This window comes from Equus quagga, chromosome 8, assembly GCF_021613505.1.
Source record: "Equus quagga isolate Etosha38 chromosome 8, UCLA_HA_Equagga_1.0, whole genome shotgun sequence".
NCBI classification, from domain to species: Eukaryota; Metazoa; Chordata; class Mammalia; order Perissodactyla; family Equidae; genus Equus; species Equus quagga.
This window is the reverse complement of record NC_060274.1, coordinates 85,809,540-85,827,804: the sequence shown is the minus strand read 5'-3', so window position 1 is coordinate 85,827,804 and position 18,265 is coordinate 85,809,540. Positions and strand designations below refer to the sequence as shown.

The 18,265-nt window shown below is 51.0% G+C and overlaps 1 protein-coding gene across 6 annotated transcripts in view; it reads left to right on the top strand.

Moving 5' to 3' along the window:
• NOD1 (nucleotide binding oligomerization domain containing 1) overlaps window positions 1-18,265 on the top strand; it is a 49,401-nt gene that overhangs the window by 21,014 nt on the left and 10,122 nt on the right. For 3 of the 6 annotated variants that reach the window (XM_046669537.1, XM_046669539.1, XM_046669538.1), the window contains 9 exons: window positions 202-300; window positions 1,999-2,319; window positions 3,408-3,582; window positions 5,861-7,685; window positions 11,006-11,089; window positions 12,355-12,438; window positions 13,563-13,646; window positions 16,824-16,907; window positions 17,806-17,889. In XM_046669537.1, the coding sequence (XP_046525493.1) occupies window positions 2,119-2,319; window positions 3,408-3,582; window positions 5,861-7,685; window positions 11,006-11,089; window positions 12,355-12,438; window positions 13,563-13,646; window positions 16,824-16,907; window positions 17,806-17,889 (2,621 nt within the window). In that variant the 5' untranslated portion in view covers window positions 202-300; window positions 1,999-2,118. The remainder of the gene's footprint in view (window positions 1-201; window positions 301-1,998; window positions 2,320-3,407; window positions 3,583-5,860; window positions 7,686-11,005; window positions 11,090-12,354; window positions 12,439-13,562; window positions 13,647-16,823; window positions 16,908-17,805; window positions 17,890-18,265) is intronic. The other 3 variants (XM_046669541.1, XM_046669540.1, XM_046669542.1) reach the window with 3 other exon arrangements.

Below are 18,265 nucleotides of genomic sequence, written 5' to 3'. Positions count from 1 at the left end.
GAAAAGAAAAAAAAGGAGTGACTATTTTGCCCGAATGACTGAGGTTTGGAAAACATGGTCCTAAAGGAAGAAGGTACAGAGACTACTCGGAGATTCTAGAGTTGTGGATTTAAAAATTATCCTCTTGCCAGTTTCATTCAGTTGTTCACCATTCACTACAAGAGAGTTTTCTAAGAAACCTTTCTTTTCTTGATTTTGCAGAACCCGGAAGGAAATTGGAAATTGAAGATTTAGGGAGAGAATGTTGTTTTAAAATATTCTGACTTACTTCTAAAAACGATGCCAGAAACTTAAAAAAAGGTATTATTAATCACTAATTTAAATTTACTATTACCATCTGCTAATCCTTGAGGAAACCAATTTTCTCGAGCTGTGGATCCTGAAGTGGGTCGTAGAATGGACCACAATGGAAAAGGCTGAATTAGCATCCAATAGATTAGCATACTTTTAGTGGAATAGTAACTAACCAACCATTTTCTTCCCTTTAAATTCTGTTTGGTAAGGATCTCTTGCCTTTCTGTTGCTTAGAATGGTCAATTGTACTGTCTCTTGCCCAGTCACTCAGGTTATAAAGCAAAGTTATGGTGTGGGGTCCCGCTGAGAATCTCCATAAGGCTCGCAGTGTTTAGCAATTTGATAGGTAAAGGAAGAAGAAATGGAAGCCTGTCAAAGAGCAGGAGACTCACGTGTGACCTGGTGGAAAAAAATTTGAGAACCACTGCACTTGAATGCTAACAGATGTGGGCTTCTGAAGCATACATTAATGATGCTGACGGGGTTTACAGATCTATGAATTTTTTTTGAGCTCAACAAAAATATTTCAAAATGATCTTTCTGGAATGTGTGGGTTTTCCCACCTACATGAAGAACTGAGGGGCCAGATCAAGGCTGTTCTAGTTCCAGAATTATGATCCATTTTATACACACAAGAATGACTGGAGAAGTGGCTGAAGGATCTTATGCTGTAAGAAAGCAATCGGTGCCATTTGGGGGTAACTCAGATGAACTGAAGTTATTGTTTAATCCTCACATGAAATAGCTTGGGCCTCTCTTCCCACCCAGACAGGAAGTTCAGCACGTGCACGAGGTTTTCAAGGATTTCCAGGAAGGTGGCCTCTCCCAGTCACCTACCGCGTGGAGGTCCGTGTCACCTCTCCCTCTTGCTCTTGCCCTCCCTCTGTGCTGCTTCACTCCACACCTGGCCGTTGCTCCTCCTTCGTTGCCCAGGGTGCTTGTGTATAGCAGACTTTGGCAAAGGTATAGGGAGTGCTGGAGCAAGGGGTCCAGGACGGACAATGATGACTGAGATGTCACTGTTCCCAGGTTCCTGGGCTCTGGCTACCACAGGAGACTTCACACTGACCGTCTCTCTCCTCAGGCCATTTTGTCCTCAGATCATCTCGCCCACCACCTCCCCCAGTTCCTCTGCTCCCAGTTCTGGCCCTCTCCCCTCTTAGGGTATGTGGAAACCTCCAATCCCAATTAACCTAATTATGGAAAATAACATACCTCTCCATCTCTATCCCAGTCTAGGACTGAGGCACACTTTTTAAAAAATATACTACTAATAATAGGGGTGGCCCCATGGCATAGGAGTTAAGTTCAGCACACTCAGCTTTGGTGGCCCAGGTTCATAGGTTCGGATCCCAGGCGTGGACCTACACCACCCGTCAGCCATGCTGTAGCAGTGACTGACCCACCTATAAGCGGAGGAAGATGGGCACAGATGTTAGCTCAGGGCTAATCTTCCTTAGGAAAAAAAATAATAATAATTAAGAAGTTTTGCTAAACAAAAGGGTTGCCTACCTCTGGTTGCCTACCCTAGCAATGTAACCCACAAGCAGAAGCAATTAAATTATGATTTTTGTCTTGACCATATCTCAGATCCATGTCTTAAGTATGATTCCTTCTTGCTCTAAGTAGAGAAATCCTAGGACCAAAGGGAAAGGAGGGATATTTCCATGGGTCTTATTTTATTGATTTCATTTCTCTCTTCAGGGGCTGCCCTGGGAGGCAGGGGCCCGGGAGGCCGGCCCTGGACCCTGACTCCCCTTCTGCCAGGAAGACTCATGCAGCCAAAGATGAATTTGGGAAAAGTCGCCGCTTGCTCCTTTAACCATGGAAAAGCAGGGCCACCGTGAGATGGGAATTATCCCGTCAGAGTCTCACTCCTACATTAAATTGTTGAAAACCAACCGGGAACTTCTGGTCACTCACATCCGGAACACTCAGTGTCTGGTGGACAACTTGCTGAAGAGCGACTACTTCTCGGCTGAGGACGCGGAGATCGTGGGGGCCTGCCCCACGCTGCCCGACAAGGTGCCGGGGCTGGGGGTTGGCACTGGCCGCCTGCGAGCCTTGGTAGCCAGAAGGGGCTTCTCCGGTTTGACCTGCATGCAGAGCTGTGGGAGTTTAGTCCCCTGGGCAGAATTTCCCATTGGGATAATTTATAGAATGTAACACTTGAATTATTGGCTTATTCCACAATTATGTATTTTACTTCTGTGATTGTGTCGAGAGCAGACTCCTCTTAGCTCTCAGCTCTCCTTGCTGTGTGTATTGGTTCCTAAACAGCTCGTTTTTCAGTTCACCTTAAGTGAGTAAGAAGGAAAAGAAGATGAGCATGAAACCCTAGCAGTGATGTTCGTTCAGTGCCTTTAAAACGCCAGAGCTGCTCCCTGCTGGGTCAGACTCTGAGAAGGGCCCTGCCTCTTGTTCGGGAGTGACTGCGTCCCCAGCTGGGTCCAAATAAAGGCTTTCCACACTCCACTGTGGGAGGTCTTAGCAGCTCTTGGTTTCATCTTAGCCTTGTGTCATCTCCTGAAAAATAGAACTGGCGAGACTAAAAACTCCTTCGCGATGAGAGGAGCGGCAGACGTTGTTTGTAACGCGATCCTGCCAGGCTCAGAGGAGACCAGGAGGGTTTCTGGGGGAGGCACAGTAGCAGACTCCTGTGATTTTTTTTCCTACCTTTTTAGTAACACAAAAAGCCTTTTCTAAGGGTTAACTTACATGGGGGTCTGTTAACCCCTCTCTGTGTGGCCCCACGCCCACCTCCTTGTGCCTCGGCGCTCAGCACTCATTCCTGGAGAGCAATCCGTTAGGTTCAGAGGGAAAAGGAGACCCGGAGAATTCCAGGGGTGGGCACAGCTCTGGTTGTGAGTCCGACCTTTTCATCTTGAGGCTCATGGAAGCCTCTTGGTGTCTTAGAGCCACGTGGTTTTATTTCTTGCTGAGGCAGTCCAGTTCACAGCTTCTAGGCCTTCAACTTGTGGCATCTCATGCCCGCTGCACGCACAGTCAAGCCCGAGGCTGTAGGAAGAGCTCGGAGCCCTGTGTGTGGGCCCGTCTGGTGGGAGGACACCCCTAGTGCCGCCTCACACCCTTGTGCTTTGTGTCGCCACCAGGTCCGCAAAATCCTGGACCTGGTACAGAGCAAGGGCGAGGAGGTGTCCGAGTTCTTCCTGTACGTGCTGCAGCAGCTCGCGGACGCTTACGTGGACCTCAGGCCCTGGCTGTCGGAGATCGGCTTCTCCCCTTCCCCGCTCATTCAGAGCAAAACTGTTGTCAACACTGACCCAGGTACAGTCAGCCCTGGGGGCCTGCAGTCGCCAAGAAAGCAAGGCCCTGGGGTGTGGAAATGCTGTAGCGTGCGGGCCCAGCAGCATATAAACATGTGGTCCACCGTGGCCGGCCCTGCCTTCCGCCTCAGGCAGCAGGCCCAGGTGCTGTGTTCCTTTTGCAAAAGGAGAGCTGGTCCCTGTCCCCCAAGTGCAGCCCAGGGGCCTGTGAATGAACTGACTGCACGTACCTGGTATGATGTCTGTAGGGGCCCATGGAAGTGTGGCGATGGTTTAGGTTCTGATGTCTTGCTTACTTCCTGTTCCGACATATGTAGACATTTTAATGGTTGCACAAATTCCAGGTTGCATTTTTTTTCCTTTTTAAAATCTTTCCAAATTTGCTTCTAGGCAAAGTATTCTTCTGTCACCCCTGGATGCCAGTCCTTATTTCCAGAGCACCAGGGCGCCCCCTGAGTTGGTTGATTAGTTCAAAAGGTATTTATGATATACCTGCTATGTGCCAAGGCACTGTGCTGGATGCCAGGGGTGCAGTGGGGACCCAGACATGATTCGTGCCCTCAGGGAGCTCAGAGGCCAATGCAGGAGCCCGACAGTAAATAATCATACAAGTGTATAATTGCAAGTGGTGGTAAGGAGAGCACCGTTGAGGATGCTCTGAGCGCACATCTACAGGGCCACGATCTGGCTGGGGGCCAGCTTGGAGCTCTTTCCGCTTTGTAGGCAACATACCAGCCCCAAGGTCACAAACTCTGATTTTTAAAGAATCTATTTTGACCTTGAAGACAGAAACAAAGGACAGTGTCCCAGTTAGTCAGGCGTGTGTTTAGGGGAGACCGGGCCAGCAGGCAGCGTCAGGGCCAAGCTCTCGCTCCTGTGGCCCCGGCAGATACCCGCCGGCCTTCGCTAACTTCTTGTTCCCACTGCTGCTTCCCATTCCCCCATGAAAAAAGGAAAATATTCCTGTGATGAATAGTTCTTACAAAAGACATCTCCACTGGTTCCTTTAGCCAGCTGCTGTAATAGCTTTTAAAGTATAATTCACTGTGCAAGAAGCCAGATGTGAAATGCTACATATTGTGTGATTCTATTTACATGAAATGTCTGGAAAAGGCAAATTTATAGACAGAAAGCAGATCAGGAGTTTTGTAGGGCCGGCGATGGAGGCGGGGACTGGCTGCAAATGGGCTTATCATGGAGATGTTCTGGAACTAGATTGTAGTGATGTTGGGTAACTTGTAAATTTACTAAAAATCATTGACTAGTACACAATACCTATTTTAAAACAGGTGGATTTTATGGTATGTAAATTGTGCCTTAATAAAACTGTAAAAAATATAATTCACTTTCCAAATTTTAAGCAGACAACCAAACTGGACTAAGTTGATGGGAAAGGGTTATAGATGAATCTGGAAATGTGTGTGTCTGTCTAATTTTTGTTACTTGAATTATAATTAAAATCCAAAACTGATTTTGAAGGAATGCATGGAACCCCCTTTCGTCTGGGGAAGGACCACCTCCCTGCCAGTGTAAGCCCCTTTTGTAGCTCAGGCGTGCTGAGAACATGGCCCCCATGTAAGCAGGCTGGTGTGGTTATGCCCCTGTGGGCAGGCTCGGGCTCATCCTGGGCCACGTGCTCTGCATCAGTGGTCCCCAGGCCTCAAAACTTGCAAACAGGGCTGGTGTGCCCTGCACAGTATAAGAAGGCTGGTTTTCATCTTAGTTTGGTCAGCTGTAATGTTTTAGATGAGGTGTTGCTTTTTGTAATCCAGATTAACGTCGAATGTTGTCTCTTATCGCCAAGAGCCCACCTGCTGTTTTCAGAACAGTGTAACAAGCAAAAGAAAGGTTAGGGCCGCTTCCTCCTTAGGGATACGTGGTTCCGTGGAGACTGGCTCGAGTTATTCAGACGGGACCCTGGTGTTGGGGTGGGGCAACAAGGCCATGTGGCCTGGCCCTCAAGTTTGAGGGGGCTGCAGTTTGTAGCTGGAGCTCGGTGACAACTTGTACAGAGGAGAAAGGGAGCCTGTCTCAGACACTCATCTCAGCGGAAGTCTGTCGCCCCCTGGCTGGTGGGACAGCGGGGTGAGACCCGAGGACCAGCAGATACTGGAGCGCTGGCTCTTTGCATTTGAGGAGTCATCGCACTTGGCCTCAGAGTCCGGGTTGTGGGTGCATTTGTCTGTGTGCTTGTTTCTCCTCCTGAGACCTCCCTGTTTGATGCCTCTCTCTCCACCTCTCACCTGGCCCCCTGTGCCCGGCCCCCACTCTCCCTCCAGTGAGCAGGTACACCCAGAAGCTTCGACACCAACTGGGCCTTGACTCCAGGTTCATCCTGTGCTATGCCCAGAAGGAGGAGCTGCTGCTGGAGGAGATGTACACAGACACCATCATGGAGCTGGTTGGCTTCCGCAATGAGAGCCTGGGCCGGCTGGGCAGCCTGGCCTGCCTCCTGGACCACACCACGGGCATCCTCAATGAGCAGGGCGAGACCATCTTTGTCTTTGGCGACGCCGGCGTGGGCAAGTCCATGCTGCTGCAGCGGCTGCAGGGCCTCTGGGCCACCGGCCAGCTGGACGCGGGGTTCAAGTTCTTCTTCCACTTCCGCTGCCGCATGTTCAGCTGCTTCAGGGAGAGCGACGCGCTGTGTCTGCAAGACCTGCTCTTCAAGCATTACTGCTACCCGGAGCAGGACCCCGAGGAGGTGTTCGCCTTCCTGCTGCGCTTTCCCCACACGGCCCTCTTCACCTTCGACGGCCTGGACGAGCTCCACTCGGACTTTGACCTGAGCAGCGTGCCTGACACGTCCTCCCCCTGGGAGCCCACCCACCCTCTGGTCCTGTTGGCCAACTTGCTCAGCGGGAAGCTGCTCAAGGGGGCCAGCAAGCTGCTCACGGCGCGCACGGGCATCGAGATCCCGCGCCAGCTCCTGCGCAAGAAGGTGCTTCTACTGGGCTTCTCCCCCAGCCACCTGCGGGCCTACGCCAGGAGGATGTTCCCCAACCGAGCTGTGCAGGACCGCCTGCTGGACCAGTTGGAAGCCAACCCCAACCTCTGCAGCCTGTGCGCTGTGCCCCTCTTTTGCTGGATCATCTTCCGGTGTTTCCAGCACTTCCACAGTACCTTTGATGGCTCCCTGCAGCTGCCTGATTGCACGGTGACACTGACCGACATCTTCCTGCTGGTCACTGAGGTCCACCTGAACAGGACGCAGCCCACCAGCCTGGTGCAGCGGAACACGCGGAGCCAGTCGGAGGCCTTCCGCGCCGGCCGGGACACCCTGCACTCGCTGGGGCAGGTGGCGCACCGGGGCATGGAGAAGAACCTCTTTGTCTTCGGCCAGGAGGAGTTGCAGGCTTCCGAAATGCAGGAGGGAGACCTGCAGCTGGGCTTCCTGCGGGCCGTGCCAGAGCTGGGCCTCGGAGGGGACCAGCCGTCCTATGAGTTTTTCCATCTCACCCTCCAGGCCTTCTTTACCGCTTTCTTCCTCGTGGTGGATGACAAGGTGGGCACCCGGGGGCTGCTCCAGTTCTTCCAGGAGTGGGCGCCTCCTGGGGAGGCAGCAGCAGCGTCCTGCTACCCGCCCTTCCTCCCTTTCCAGTGCCTGGGGGGCAGTGGCTTGGCGGGGGAAGACCCCTTCAAGAACAAGGATCACTTTCACTTCACCAACCTCTTCCTGTGCGGGCTGCTGTCCAAAACCAAACAGAAACTCCTGCGGCACCTGGTGCCAGGCGCCGCCCTGCGGAGAAAGCGCAAGGCCCTGTGGGGACACCTGTTTGCCAGCCTGCGGTCCTACCTGAAGAACCTGCCCCGCACCCAGACGGAGGGCTTCACCCAGGTGCAGGCCATGCCCACCTTCATCTGGATGCTGCGCTGCATCTATGAGACACAGAGCGAGAAGGTGGGGCAGCTGGCGGCCCGCGGCATCTGTGCCAACTACCTCAAGCTGACCTACTGCAACGCCTGCCCGGCCGACTGCAGTGCCCTCTCCTTCGTCCTGCACCACCTCCGCAAGCGGCTGGCCCTCGACCTGGACAACAACAATCTCAACGACTACGGCGTTCGGGAGCTGCAGCCCTGCTTCAGCCACCTCACCATCATCAGGTGAGGCCCCCAGGCTCAGGGAGCAGCCAGTGGGGCCGGGGAGGGCCAGGCTCGGGGGACCCCAGGGTGAGCATCGTGGTGCGGGATCTCCTGGATTACCTAGGACTCGTAACCACTGGTCTTGGAACATCAGGCGCTTCTCCCTCAGGGTGGCAGAGGGCAAGGAGCAAAGCTTCAGAGTCAGGCAGACCTGGACCAGCTGTAGCTGGGTGTCCTTGAATGAGTTTCTTAACCTCTCAGCCTCAGTGTCCACATCTGGAAAAAGGAGATGCTTATATGCTAGCAGTTTCAGTAGTAATAACCAGCATTTATTGAGAATGAGTGAAGTGTATTATCAATATTACCTGATTTAATCCCCTTAAGCCCTGTAAGACAGGTACTGTTCTATCTCCATTTTGGCAAAGGAGGAAGAGGAGGCACAGAGAAGTTAATAAGTTGCTCAAGGTCACACAGCTGGGCCATGCTGGAGCCAGAATCAAAAAGAACCCACCTTTCAAGATTCACGGGAGGCTTAGAGATAGGCCATGAAAAGTTTCTGGCACATGGAAGCTTTAATGATTGCAGAAAAGCAGACTTTGTGCTAATCGGTGTGGGGGAGGAAGAAATTTTACTCTCCCCTTTTAGGTTCTTCTGTCTGGTCTAAGAATTAAATTAACTTGAGACAGATTAACAGGAGAAAATCAAATTTAAGTTCATATGTACAAGAATTCCACATACACGAGAGAGTCAGAGACCCCACATACATGAGAGGTTCAGAGACGAAAAGGTAAAAGGAGGTATTTATGCCATCTTGAGCTAAGGGACGGAATAGGGGCCTGAGGCTTCAGAGGGGAGGAAGGTGAGTCGCAGGATGGTAAGGAGAGCAGAGGTTCAGTCATTAGAAGTCTGCCCCGCCATACAGATAAGTCATAAAAATTTATTTCTGGTAATAACTCATTATAGGTAAGGCCCCAAATTTAAACTCTTTAAGGGAGAGGTAAAAGTTTCTCTTCAGCCTGCAGGGTCTCACTTGCCTTTAGCTCAAAATATTTCGCATGCCAAAGTGGCACATCTTGGGGAGGCCTGTTCTGAACCCCTTCGTTGGCAGTGGTTGGTTTCCATGATCAAAGCCAGCAGCCCTGAGCTGCCAGCCATCTCAGCAAAGAACGCTGACTCTTAGTTTCCTGTTTGATGGTTTAGAGCAAAGAGAGGCCAGTCTGCTTTCTTCTGTTAGCATTTCCTGTATAAAATTCACCTTGTAAATCTCTAGGGGGCTTCAGTCCTCCATTGCTTGGGTCGTGCATTTCTGGAGAGCAGAAGGGGTTTGGAACTGATTCCAGGTGCCTCTTATACTGATGCCAGGGTGTAAATTATGCGGGGACAGTGGAATGTAGGGAGCCCAAGGCTGCCCTGGCCTGGGAATTAGAAAGCCTGGAGTCAGTTCTCTGTGCTCTCAGTCAGCATCTCTTCATTTTCATTCGCAGCCTCAGGCAGTCTCACACTGAGTGACTCCCTGTGCTCAACTTATAGGATGGAGGGCACCACTGTGGTGGTCCTGCCCCAAGCAGCTGTCCCCAGGGGAAGTTTTCCTCCACACCAGCAAAGGAGAAAGCAGGAGGAAATGGGCAACCCCAGAGAAGCATTTTTGAGCTCCCTGAGGGCATCAGTTAGGATTAGTTTCAGCGGAGAGTTAGAGCAAACTGAAAATATTGGTGGCTTAGGTAAGTTACAAGTTTATTTGTTTTTCGTGCAAAAGCCTAGAGGAAGGTACTTCAGGGCTGTTGTGGTGCCTCCAGGCCCATCAGAGCCCAGCTCTCTTCTACCTGGCTGCCCTGCTGTCCTCACTACCTGACTTCCGCCTCTTATCCCATGATGGCTGCTCAAGCTCCAGCCATTCAGTTTACGTTTTAGCCACCAGGAAGAAGGAAGGGCAAAGAAGGACACACCTCATTCGTTTAAGAAGACTTCTCAGCTATTGCTAATAAGACTTCTGCTTAGATTTCATTGGGCAGAACTTAATGACATGTGCCCGGTTAAAAAATGAGCGATTCTGTTTCTAAAAAGCATGGATATTGGGAGTGAGTAGTAGCGCCTGCCATCCTTGGCTGGCCATGCAGTGTATGTACACACTGCCCTAGCACCAAGGTAGGTGCCATGGGGGCAGGGGTCCTGAGTGTCTGACTTGATTATTTTGATTTGTCCTAAAAATCAAGCTTTTTACCTGTTGAGCCTTTTACTTATTACAGGGATCAGCATGTGGGCCCAATTTGGCCCATGGCTTATGTTTGTAAGTAAAGTTTAATTGGAACACAGCCTCATCCATGTTTACATATGGGCTGCTTCGTACTACAGAGTTCAGTAGTTGCAGTAGAGACCATACGGCCCACAGAGCCTAAAATACTTGCCCTTTACAGAAGAAGTTTGCTGACCCCTGGTCTATTTCCTCACCCAACCCTTACCCTCGCCACATCCCTCACTCCCACCCCTCCCTGAGCCTTATGCTATCCTTCAGCCTCACCTAAATGACGGGCTGGAGGATTGAGACGGTCAGGGTAGTTTGTTACAGAGGTTACTTAGTAGTAAACAATTATTTCACATTTTAGCCGGGTCAAAATATCCCGCTAGTACAGGGATCTCGCAAAGCAATTCCAGCATGCGGCTGGCCCTTGTCCAGGAGACATCCGTCATGCATCGTCTGGAGCACTCCACCCCCACCCCCCAAGCCTGGCCTGCTGGGCAGCATCTGCATTAAAGTGGAATGGGAGGGAGTAGTGGGATCTGCCCCTTCCGGTCACGACTGGTCATTTCTCCATTGCCATTTGCACTGTCCCATGCAGCCTCGTGACCACCAAAAACAGCTCCACACATTTCCACATCCCATGGCCCCCCCTGTGCAGTGGGAACCGCAGAGGGGTCTGGCTGACGTGGAGGCCATCCCATGGCCCCCGCTGTGCAGTGGGAACCGCAGAGAGGTCTGGCTGACGTGGAGGCCATCCGCAAATGCAGTATGTCAGAGGTGACTGTGTCAGAGGTGACTGTGTCAGAGGTGACTGTGTCAGAGGTGACTGTGTCATGGTCCTTCCTGTGGCCCTGGAAGCCCTTGTGTTGAGTCAGGGCTGTGCTGCTGCCTCGCCTGCGGGCTGGTTCTGGCTGGGTCCGTCGGCCCCACGGCGACCAGGCTCTCTTGGGGCTATTGGGCGGACTGCTGCGGCCGTTCTCTCAGGGGGCATTTATAGGTGGGAAAAGTCTGGGATTCATAGGCTTCTGGCTCCTTGTGGAGTTCATGCTCCTTCCTAGTGAGCAGCTGTTCTGATTTGTGTCTCTCGGTTGTTTTGTTTCAGACTCAGCGTAAACCAGATCACCGACAGTGGAGTAAAGGTGCTCCATGAAGAGCTGACCAAATACAAAATCGTGACATTTTTAGGGTATGTGTTTCTCAAGAACGCCGGGCCAGCTACATGGTAGTAACACAGAGCAGCAGGAAACTGCCCTTCCTGTGGGCCACTGGGTGACTGAGACCGATGGCCAGGGGCACCAGGAAGAGCACTGGACTGGGAGCCAGGAATCCTGGGTTCTGCTCTTGGCTCTGCCAGCGGCCCCCCCTTTGAGCAAGTCAGCAAATGTGGCTGCGCCTCAGCCTCCTCACTGGGATCCTGGGATCCTGGGATCTGGTGTAGGCAAGTAGTTTTACAAGTGGTGATTGGAGGAGGCAGTGTTAGAATACCATTTATGTGTTGGACTTCACTACTGTGGGCCCATGCTCCCTCATCCAGAACCCTCGGGGCAAGACTCGGATCAGAACTCAGTGTGCATGCTACATTGTAGTGACATGACCCGTGGGGTCTAGAGCAATACCCTATTTTCAAACACTTTACTGTTTCTGCAGTAAAAAAAGTATTCAAAGCAAGTGGGATAAACATCATGAACAGCTGCCCCTCAGTTGCTAAAACAGTTATGAGAAAGTTTGGGTTTTGAGAACCTTTGGGATTTAGGGGTTTGTGATAAGGGATTGAGGGCCAGTCTAGCCGGTCCCATGGCCACTCTTGACTCAGGAAGCTGGAGCCAGTTGGTCAGCTTCTTTGGGCCTCAGTTCCCACAGCTGTGAAATGAGGACCCCGAAGCACGTGACCCCAGGCTGCCCTTCAGCTCTGGAACGCTGCAGGACCTCGGGATGCTCGCAGCCTCTGTCTGGTTGCCACTCAACTTCTTCCTGCCTCCTTGTTGAATTGGTATCGAATGGTAATATGATTAGAGGGTGGACACTGAGGAGCTTCCAGTTCTCAGAGAGACACTCCTCCCTCCAGATGCTGACTGTAACCTTTAATCCCCAGATCCCCCACACCTGCCGTTTATCAAGCATTGTGTGCAAGGGCCGGGGATGACCTCATCTAATCCTCACAGCAACCCTGTGTGGGGGCTATAATTCTTACCCCAACACAGATGGAGAAACTGAGGCACAGAGAGGTTAGGTAACTTGTCCCAGGTCATAACACTGGGAAAGTGGTGGAGCTGGCTTTGAACCCAGCCTGTGAGACCCCGGAGCCCCAAACCCTGGTCCACGTACGTGCCCTTCCTTTCTTTCAACCCAGACTTCGGAAATCAGCAGACAGCACATTCTCACTTAACGAAAAGGGGTCATTAAGATGACATTGGGAGTCATAAAGTTTCATGGCTGTGCTTTCTCTCAAAGCTTATACAAAAACCAGATCACGGATGTGGGAGCCAGGTACATCGCCAGCATCCTGGATGAATGCAAAGGCCTCATGTACCTAAAGTAAGTGGGGCTAGGCATGGCAGGCTTCTTGGTAGCTTCTCTGGGTCCCCCTTCGCTATTCAAACAAAGAATAAGTGTCCTGTAAAGAGCTTTTGCCCTAACGCATTCTTCTGCTCGTCCCGGGGCCGTGTCCGTCAAGTTAGGAGGCCTGGGTGTGGAAGGTGAGCTGTGACTGGGGCTCAGAGTTTGGAAGGCCCACCTACCATTGCCGGGGGAAAGCTTGGCATTTTGATTTCATTAACTACTGACAGAAGGAAGACCACAAGTGTCACTCTTCTGGAGGTCTTTTCCTGCCCAAGGAAGGCCTCTGTTGTCGTAGTCCATTCCAGCTTCCATAACAAGATATATATAAACCAGCTGGCTTATAAACAGTGGAGATCTATTTCTCACAGTTCTGGAGGCTGGAGAGTCCAAGATCCAGGTGCTGGCAGGTTCGGTGTCCAGTGAGGGCCTGATTCCTGGTTCATAGATGGGGCCTTCTCGCTGTGTCCTCGCACGCTGGAAAAGGGAGCAAAGGAGCTTCCTAAGTTCTCTTTTAGACAGGCACTAATCCCATTCCTGGGAACTCTGCCCTCACGACCTCAGCCTCCCAAAGGCCCCACCTCTTCCTTAGTACAGTCGCCTTGGGGTTAGGATTTCAACATAGGGCTGTGGGGGAGGACACGCACATTCAGACCATGGCACCCATCTAGTTGCAAGCTGAGCTTGATCTTTGGCCCTTTGCTAGAAATGCCCCGCCAAAGGGGACAGCACCAGGCTTGAAGGCCCTGGTGCTGCCCTGGCAATGGGAACACACCATGGCCACTTGTCGTTGAAGCAGGCTGTCTCTGGTCTGCTGACAGGAATGAGTGACATTCCAGAGGTCATTTAAAAAACCCCCAGGAAAGCTCAGGTCGCTAAATTTCTGCAGAGATGGTGACCATCCCCTGGAGAGGAATCCTGACTGGCTCTCCTCAGGGCTTTGGGTCCCTCCGTGAGAGGAAGCCCAGGGCCTGGCTGCTGTGGGTCCCGGGGGAAAGGCCACACCTTCCAAGAGGGGCCAGATGGGCTCTGTGCTGGGGACGAGGTGGCTGACCTTGGAGTCCCTCAGCTGGAGGCTGATGTGTGCACGGCTCTCTCTACAGGCTGGGAGAAAACAAAATAACGAGCGAAGGGGGAAAGTGTCTCGCCCTGGCAGTGAAGAATAGCAAATCCATCTTTGAGGTGGGGTGAGTAAAGGGAATACACATAGTTGTGCGTGGTACAACCTCTTCTGTGCCTGTGGGTACCTGCTGGTCTTTTGTTATGGAAAATTACCAAAAGGCCTGCCAGGCCAGCTGCTGGGGGGAGAGGCCAGAGACAGCTTCAATCACTGAGCCCGCTGGCTGCTGTGTGGGAGGTCCCGGGACAGACCACAGCTTCAGTTGCACAGACTTTTATGTAATTCATGCAAAAATCAGTATTATCATGTCAGCAAGTGGAGGGAGCTGTTCTGGCCCTGTGTGGTAAGTTTCTACAGGCAGATGGTCTTCATTTTAACAATTTTATATATTCTCTGGAGGCTCTTTTTTTTAACAAAAAAGATTGGCACCTGATCTAACATTTGTTGCCAGTCTTCTTTTTTTTTTTCCTTCTTCTTCTCCCCAAAGCCCTGCAGTACATAGTTGTATATTCTAGTGTAGGTCCTTCTGGTTGTGTTGTGTGGGAGGCTGCCTCAGCATGGCTTGATGAGCTGTGCCATGTCCACGCCCAGGATCTGAACTGGGGAAACCCTGGGCCACTGAAGCAGAGTGCATGAACTTAACCACTCGGCCACGGGGCCAGCCCCCTGGAGGTTTTTTTCATTCCATTTTTTTTACTGTGGTAAAATGCACATAACAGGAAAGTTACCATCTTAACCATTTTTAAGCGTATGGGTCAGGGGCATTGAGTACATTCATATAGTTGTGCAACCATCACCACCATCTGTCTCCAGAACTCGTTTCAACTTGCAAAACTGAACTGTATACCCATTAAACACTAACCCCCCATGCCCCCTCCCCCTAGTCCCTGGCAACCACCGTTCTTTCTGTCTCTGTGACTCTGACCACTCTAGGTACCTCGTAGAAGTGGAAGCACGCAGCACTTGTCTTTCTGTGACTGGCTTATTTCACTTAGCATAACGTCCTCAAGGTTCATCCATGTTGTAATATATGTCAGAATTTCCTTCCTTTTTGAGGCTGAATAATAGTCCATTGGATGTATTTACCACATTTTGTTTATCCTTTCATCTGTTGATGGACACAGGTTGCTTCCACCTTTTTAGCTATTGAAAGTAATGCTGCTATGAACATGGGTATAGAGATATCTCTTCAAGACCTTGCTTTCAATTATTTTGGCTGTGTACCCAGGAGTGGAATTGCTGGATCAGATAGTAATCTTATTTATAATTATTATTTTTGTGTGTGTGTGAGGAAGGTTGGTGCTGAGCTAACATCTGTGCCCATCTTCCTCTATTTTTCATGTGGGATGCTGCCACAGCATGGCTTGATGAGCAGTATGTAGGTCCACGCCCGGGATCTGAACCTGTGAACCCTGGGCTGCAGAAGCAGAGCATGCGAGTTTAACTACTGTGCCCCTGGGCTGGCCCCCTGTTTTTAATTTTTTGAGGAACCACCATACTGTTTTCCATAGCAATTGCACCATTTTACACTCCCACCAGCAGTGTACATGGGTCCCAATTTTTCCACATCCTTACCAATACTTGTTATTTTCTGTTTCTTTGCTAGTAACCATCCTAATGGGTGTGAGGTGGTATCTCATTGTGTTTTTGATTCTGGAGGCTTTTAAAGCTTTGTGTATTGTTATAATTTTTTCTCTATTATAAAATAAATACAGATAATTTTAGTTGAAATTTTATGGAAATTATAGTTCCATTCTATGGAAAATATGAAAAATATAATAAGTCACTCAGAAATAATTATTGTCAACATTCGAGGTCAGTTAAGTTTTTTTGCTCTCTCTTACACACATGTGTGTTCTATGCTATTTTTTAATATACTGGAGGTCAAACTATATGTACAGAATTTTATTCTACCTCTTTTACTTAATCTCATGTCATGAGTAGTTTTTCACTTTATTAAAAATTTGATACTATTCAATGTATACTACATACACTTTTTATGCAAAACATTGAAAACTCTCATTCCAGAGTGTGTTTTTTTTTTTTTTGAGGAAGATTAGCCCTGAGCTAACATCCACTGCCAATCCTCCTCTTTTTTGCTGAGGAAGACTGGCCCTAACATCCATGCCCATCTTCCTCTACTTTATATATAGGACGCCCGAAACAGCATGGCTTGCCAAGCGGTGCCATGTCCGCACTGGGGATCCGAACCAGTGAACCCTGGGCCGCCAAAGCAGAATGTGCAAACTTAACCGCTGCACCACCAGGCAGGCCCCTCATTCCAGGGTTTTAACAAGCCGTGCCAGGCGGGATGTAGGCAGGTTGCTGGCTTGGTGGGAGCGTGTTGCTGGGGCAGCCCTAGTCATGTTGTGATGGGCCCAGCAGACTTGCTTTGCATTATGCAGACTGTGCCCCTCAGCCTGGTAGGAATAGGCCAGGCGCTGTTCTGAGTGTTTTGCATAAATTAACTCAGTCCTCACACCAGCCCTACGGGGGAATGCTCTTATTAGCCCCGTTTTACAGACAAGGAGTCGAGGCCCCAGGAGATTCTGTAATTCGCCCAAGCGTGCACAGGTGGTAGGAGGCAGAGCCAGCATGTGGATCCAGCAGTCCGGTGCTGGAGCCTGGCATCGTACCAGGCAGACCCTTAATGAGCCAGACTCTCTCAGGTTATCTGCTCGGGTGGGGGGAGTACAGCAGCTCCCCATGAAAACCACAGCAGTCCGCACAGCTCAGTTTGGTAACATCCCCTTTGCATAAAGGAGCCTTGCTGATCAGGTTTTTGGATGTGCTTCCGGACGGTTGCTCCGTGGAAGACCTGAGTGTGTCTCCAAGAATGTCGCTGACCACCACTCAGAGTCGAATGTGCGTTGCGAGTCCAGCCCTCCACGGGCCTTGCTGCAAACCTGTGTCCCCTGCGGGGAACATTTCTGGGACAGTCGTGAGCTCAGGCTCTCTGACGTCAGCTCTCTGAAAGTTCAGGGGTGAGACCTGGTCTCCAATTGTGCCGTTCGCTGATCGGCTCCTGTTCCCATGGCTTCTGCCGCCCTTTGTCCTTACATTTCTCTTTGAAGTGAAATCCAGAGCAGCTTGCTAAGGGGCTGGTGCAGGAATTCGTCCCCAGGCCGCAGCTCCAGGGCTGGAGCAAAAATGTCTGCCCGCTGAGTGTACAGTCAAGCCGTGGCCCCAGCAGGAAATCAAGGGGAGCACGAGCTAACTGTCACTGTCTTGCCTCTGCCCTCAGGATGTGGGGGAATAGAATTGGTGACGAAGGAGCGAAGGCCTTCGCCGAGGCTCTGAGGAACCACCCCAGCCTGACCAACCTGAGGTACATACTGCCATCTGAGACCCGCTGTCCAGGCGCCTCTGGGCTTTCTAGGGAAGAGCCGAAGGGAACAGGGGGGTTGGCATTCCTTCTAGGGGTAGTGTTTGTGTGTGTGATTTTTCCTTTGTTGAACGTTTTTACTGATGTATGAGAAGCATCCGGGAAAGTCCGTTGCACCGAGTTCAGCTCGGTGATTGACAGATGCGCACAGTGATGGAACCATCACCCAGAACATGACACGGGACGTTGGCAGCCCCTCGCCAGTCTCGCCGTGCCCCTCGGGAGTCAGGGAGGAATAAGTCCAGATAAAACTGAAGGGGACACTAGGCAGCAGATTCCTACCCCTTCCTCATTCTCAGGATTGTCCTGGGACAAAAGGGGACCCTTCGTTTGTGTAAACGGATGTGCTCCTCCTGGCCTTGGTTTAGGCCTCTGGGCTTCTGAGACTTGGGTGTCTCCCTGTTGCCCGTATCCTTCCTGCCACTGGAAGAGAATCCAAGATGGTGGGGGCAACAGCAAAGTCCCTTCTTTATGAGAACAGAGGAAGCTCCTCCAGGCCTCCTTGATAGGCACCTTGAAACTGGCAGCCCTCTGAAGTGGAGCTCGCCAGGCCTCCTTGGCCTGCAATCTGCACTGTGACCAGGTCTCGCCAGGGTTCCGTCTCCTGCCTGCCCTCTTCTTGAGCAGTCTGTGCCTGTCCTCATGTTCTGAGTGTGGGCCTGGAGCAACAAAGCCTGGGCAGCCACCAGTGAGGCCGAGCGCTTCTGCTTTCTGCCTCAAGTCAGCCTGGCCTGGGCAGGGGCCACCTCTGGGAGGAGTCCTCCCAGATGTTTTGGTTGCTGAAATGTAGCCAGAGGTAGACGTGTCTCTAATAATCTACCCCAAGTGTTTTCTTTCCCAGTCTTGCATTCAACGGCATCTCTACAGAAGGAGGAAAGAGCCTCGCGTGGGCCCTGCAGCAGAACACGTCTCTGAGAATATTCTGGTAATAACCAGTCATTTTGAAAGGTTGGGTCTTAGGGATTATTCCAAAGATGGCACACGGCCTGGAATCTTAGCTGAAAAGCTGCCTCTCAGTTAGAAAGGCTCTAGGCCTTTCCTCAAAGTTCAGCTGAGAATTTAATTTGCTTCTAGAGAAGAAAACAGCCGTTCCCAGAAGCACAGACAGGTTCAGTGCCAGGGGGGGTGGTACGTGTCTCGGAGCTGTTTACACTGTTTTATTTATTTGTATTTTGTCTGCTTGCCTGTATCATAAATCCCCTGCGGGTGAGGAAATTGTATTACCCATCTCTGTACTCTCCTCTCGCAGCTTAGCGCTCCTGAGATATTGGCTAAATTAGGGAAGGAAAATAATGAAAATG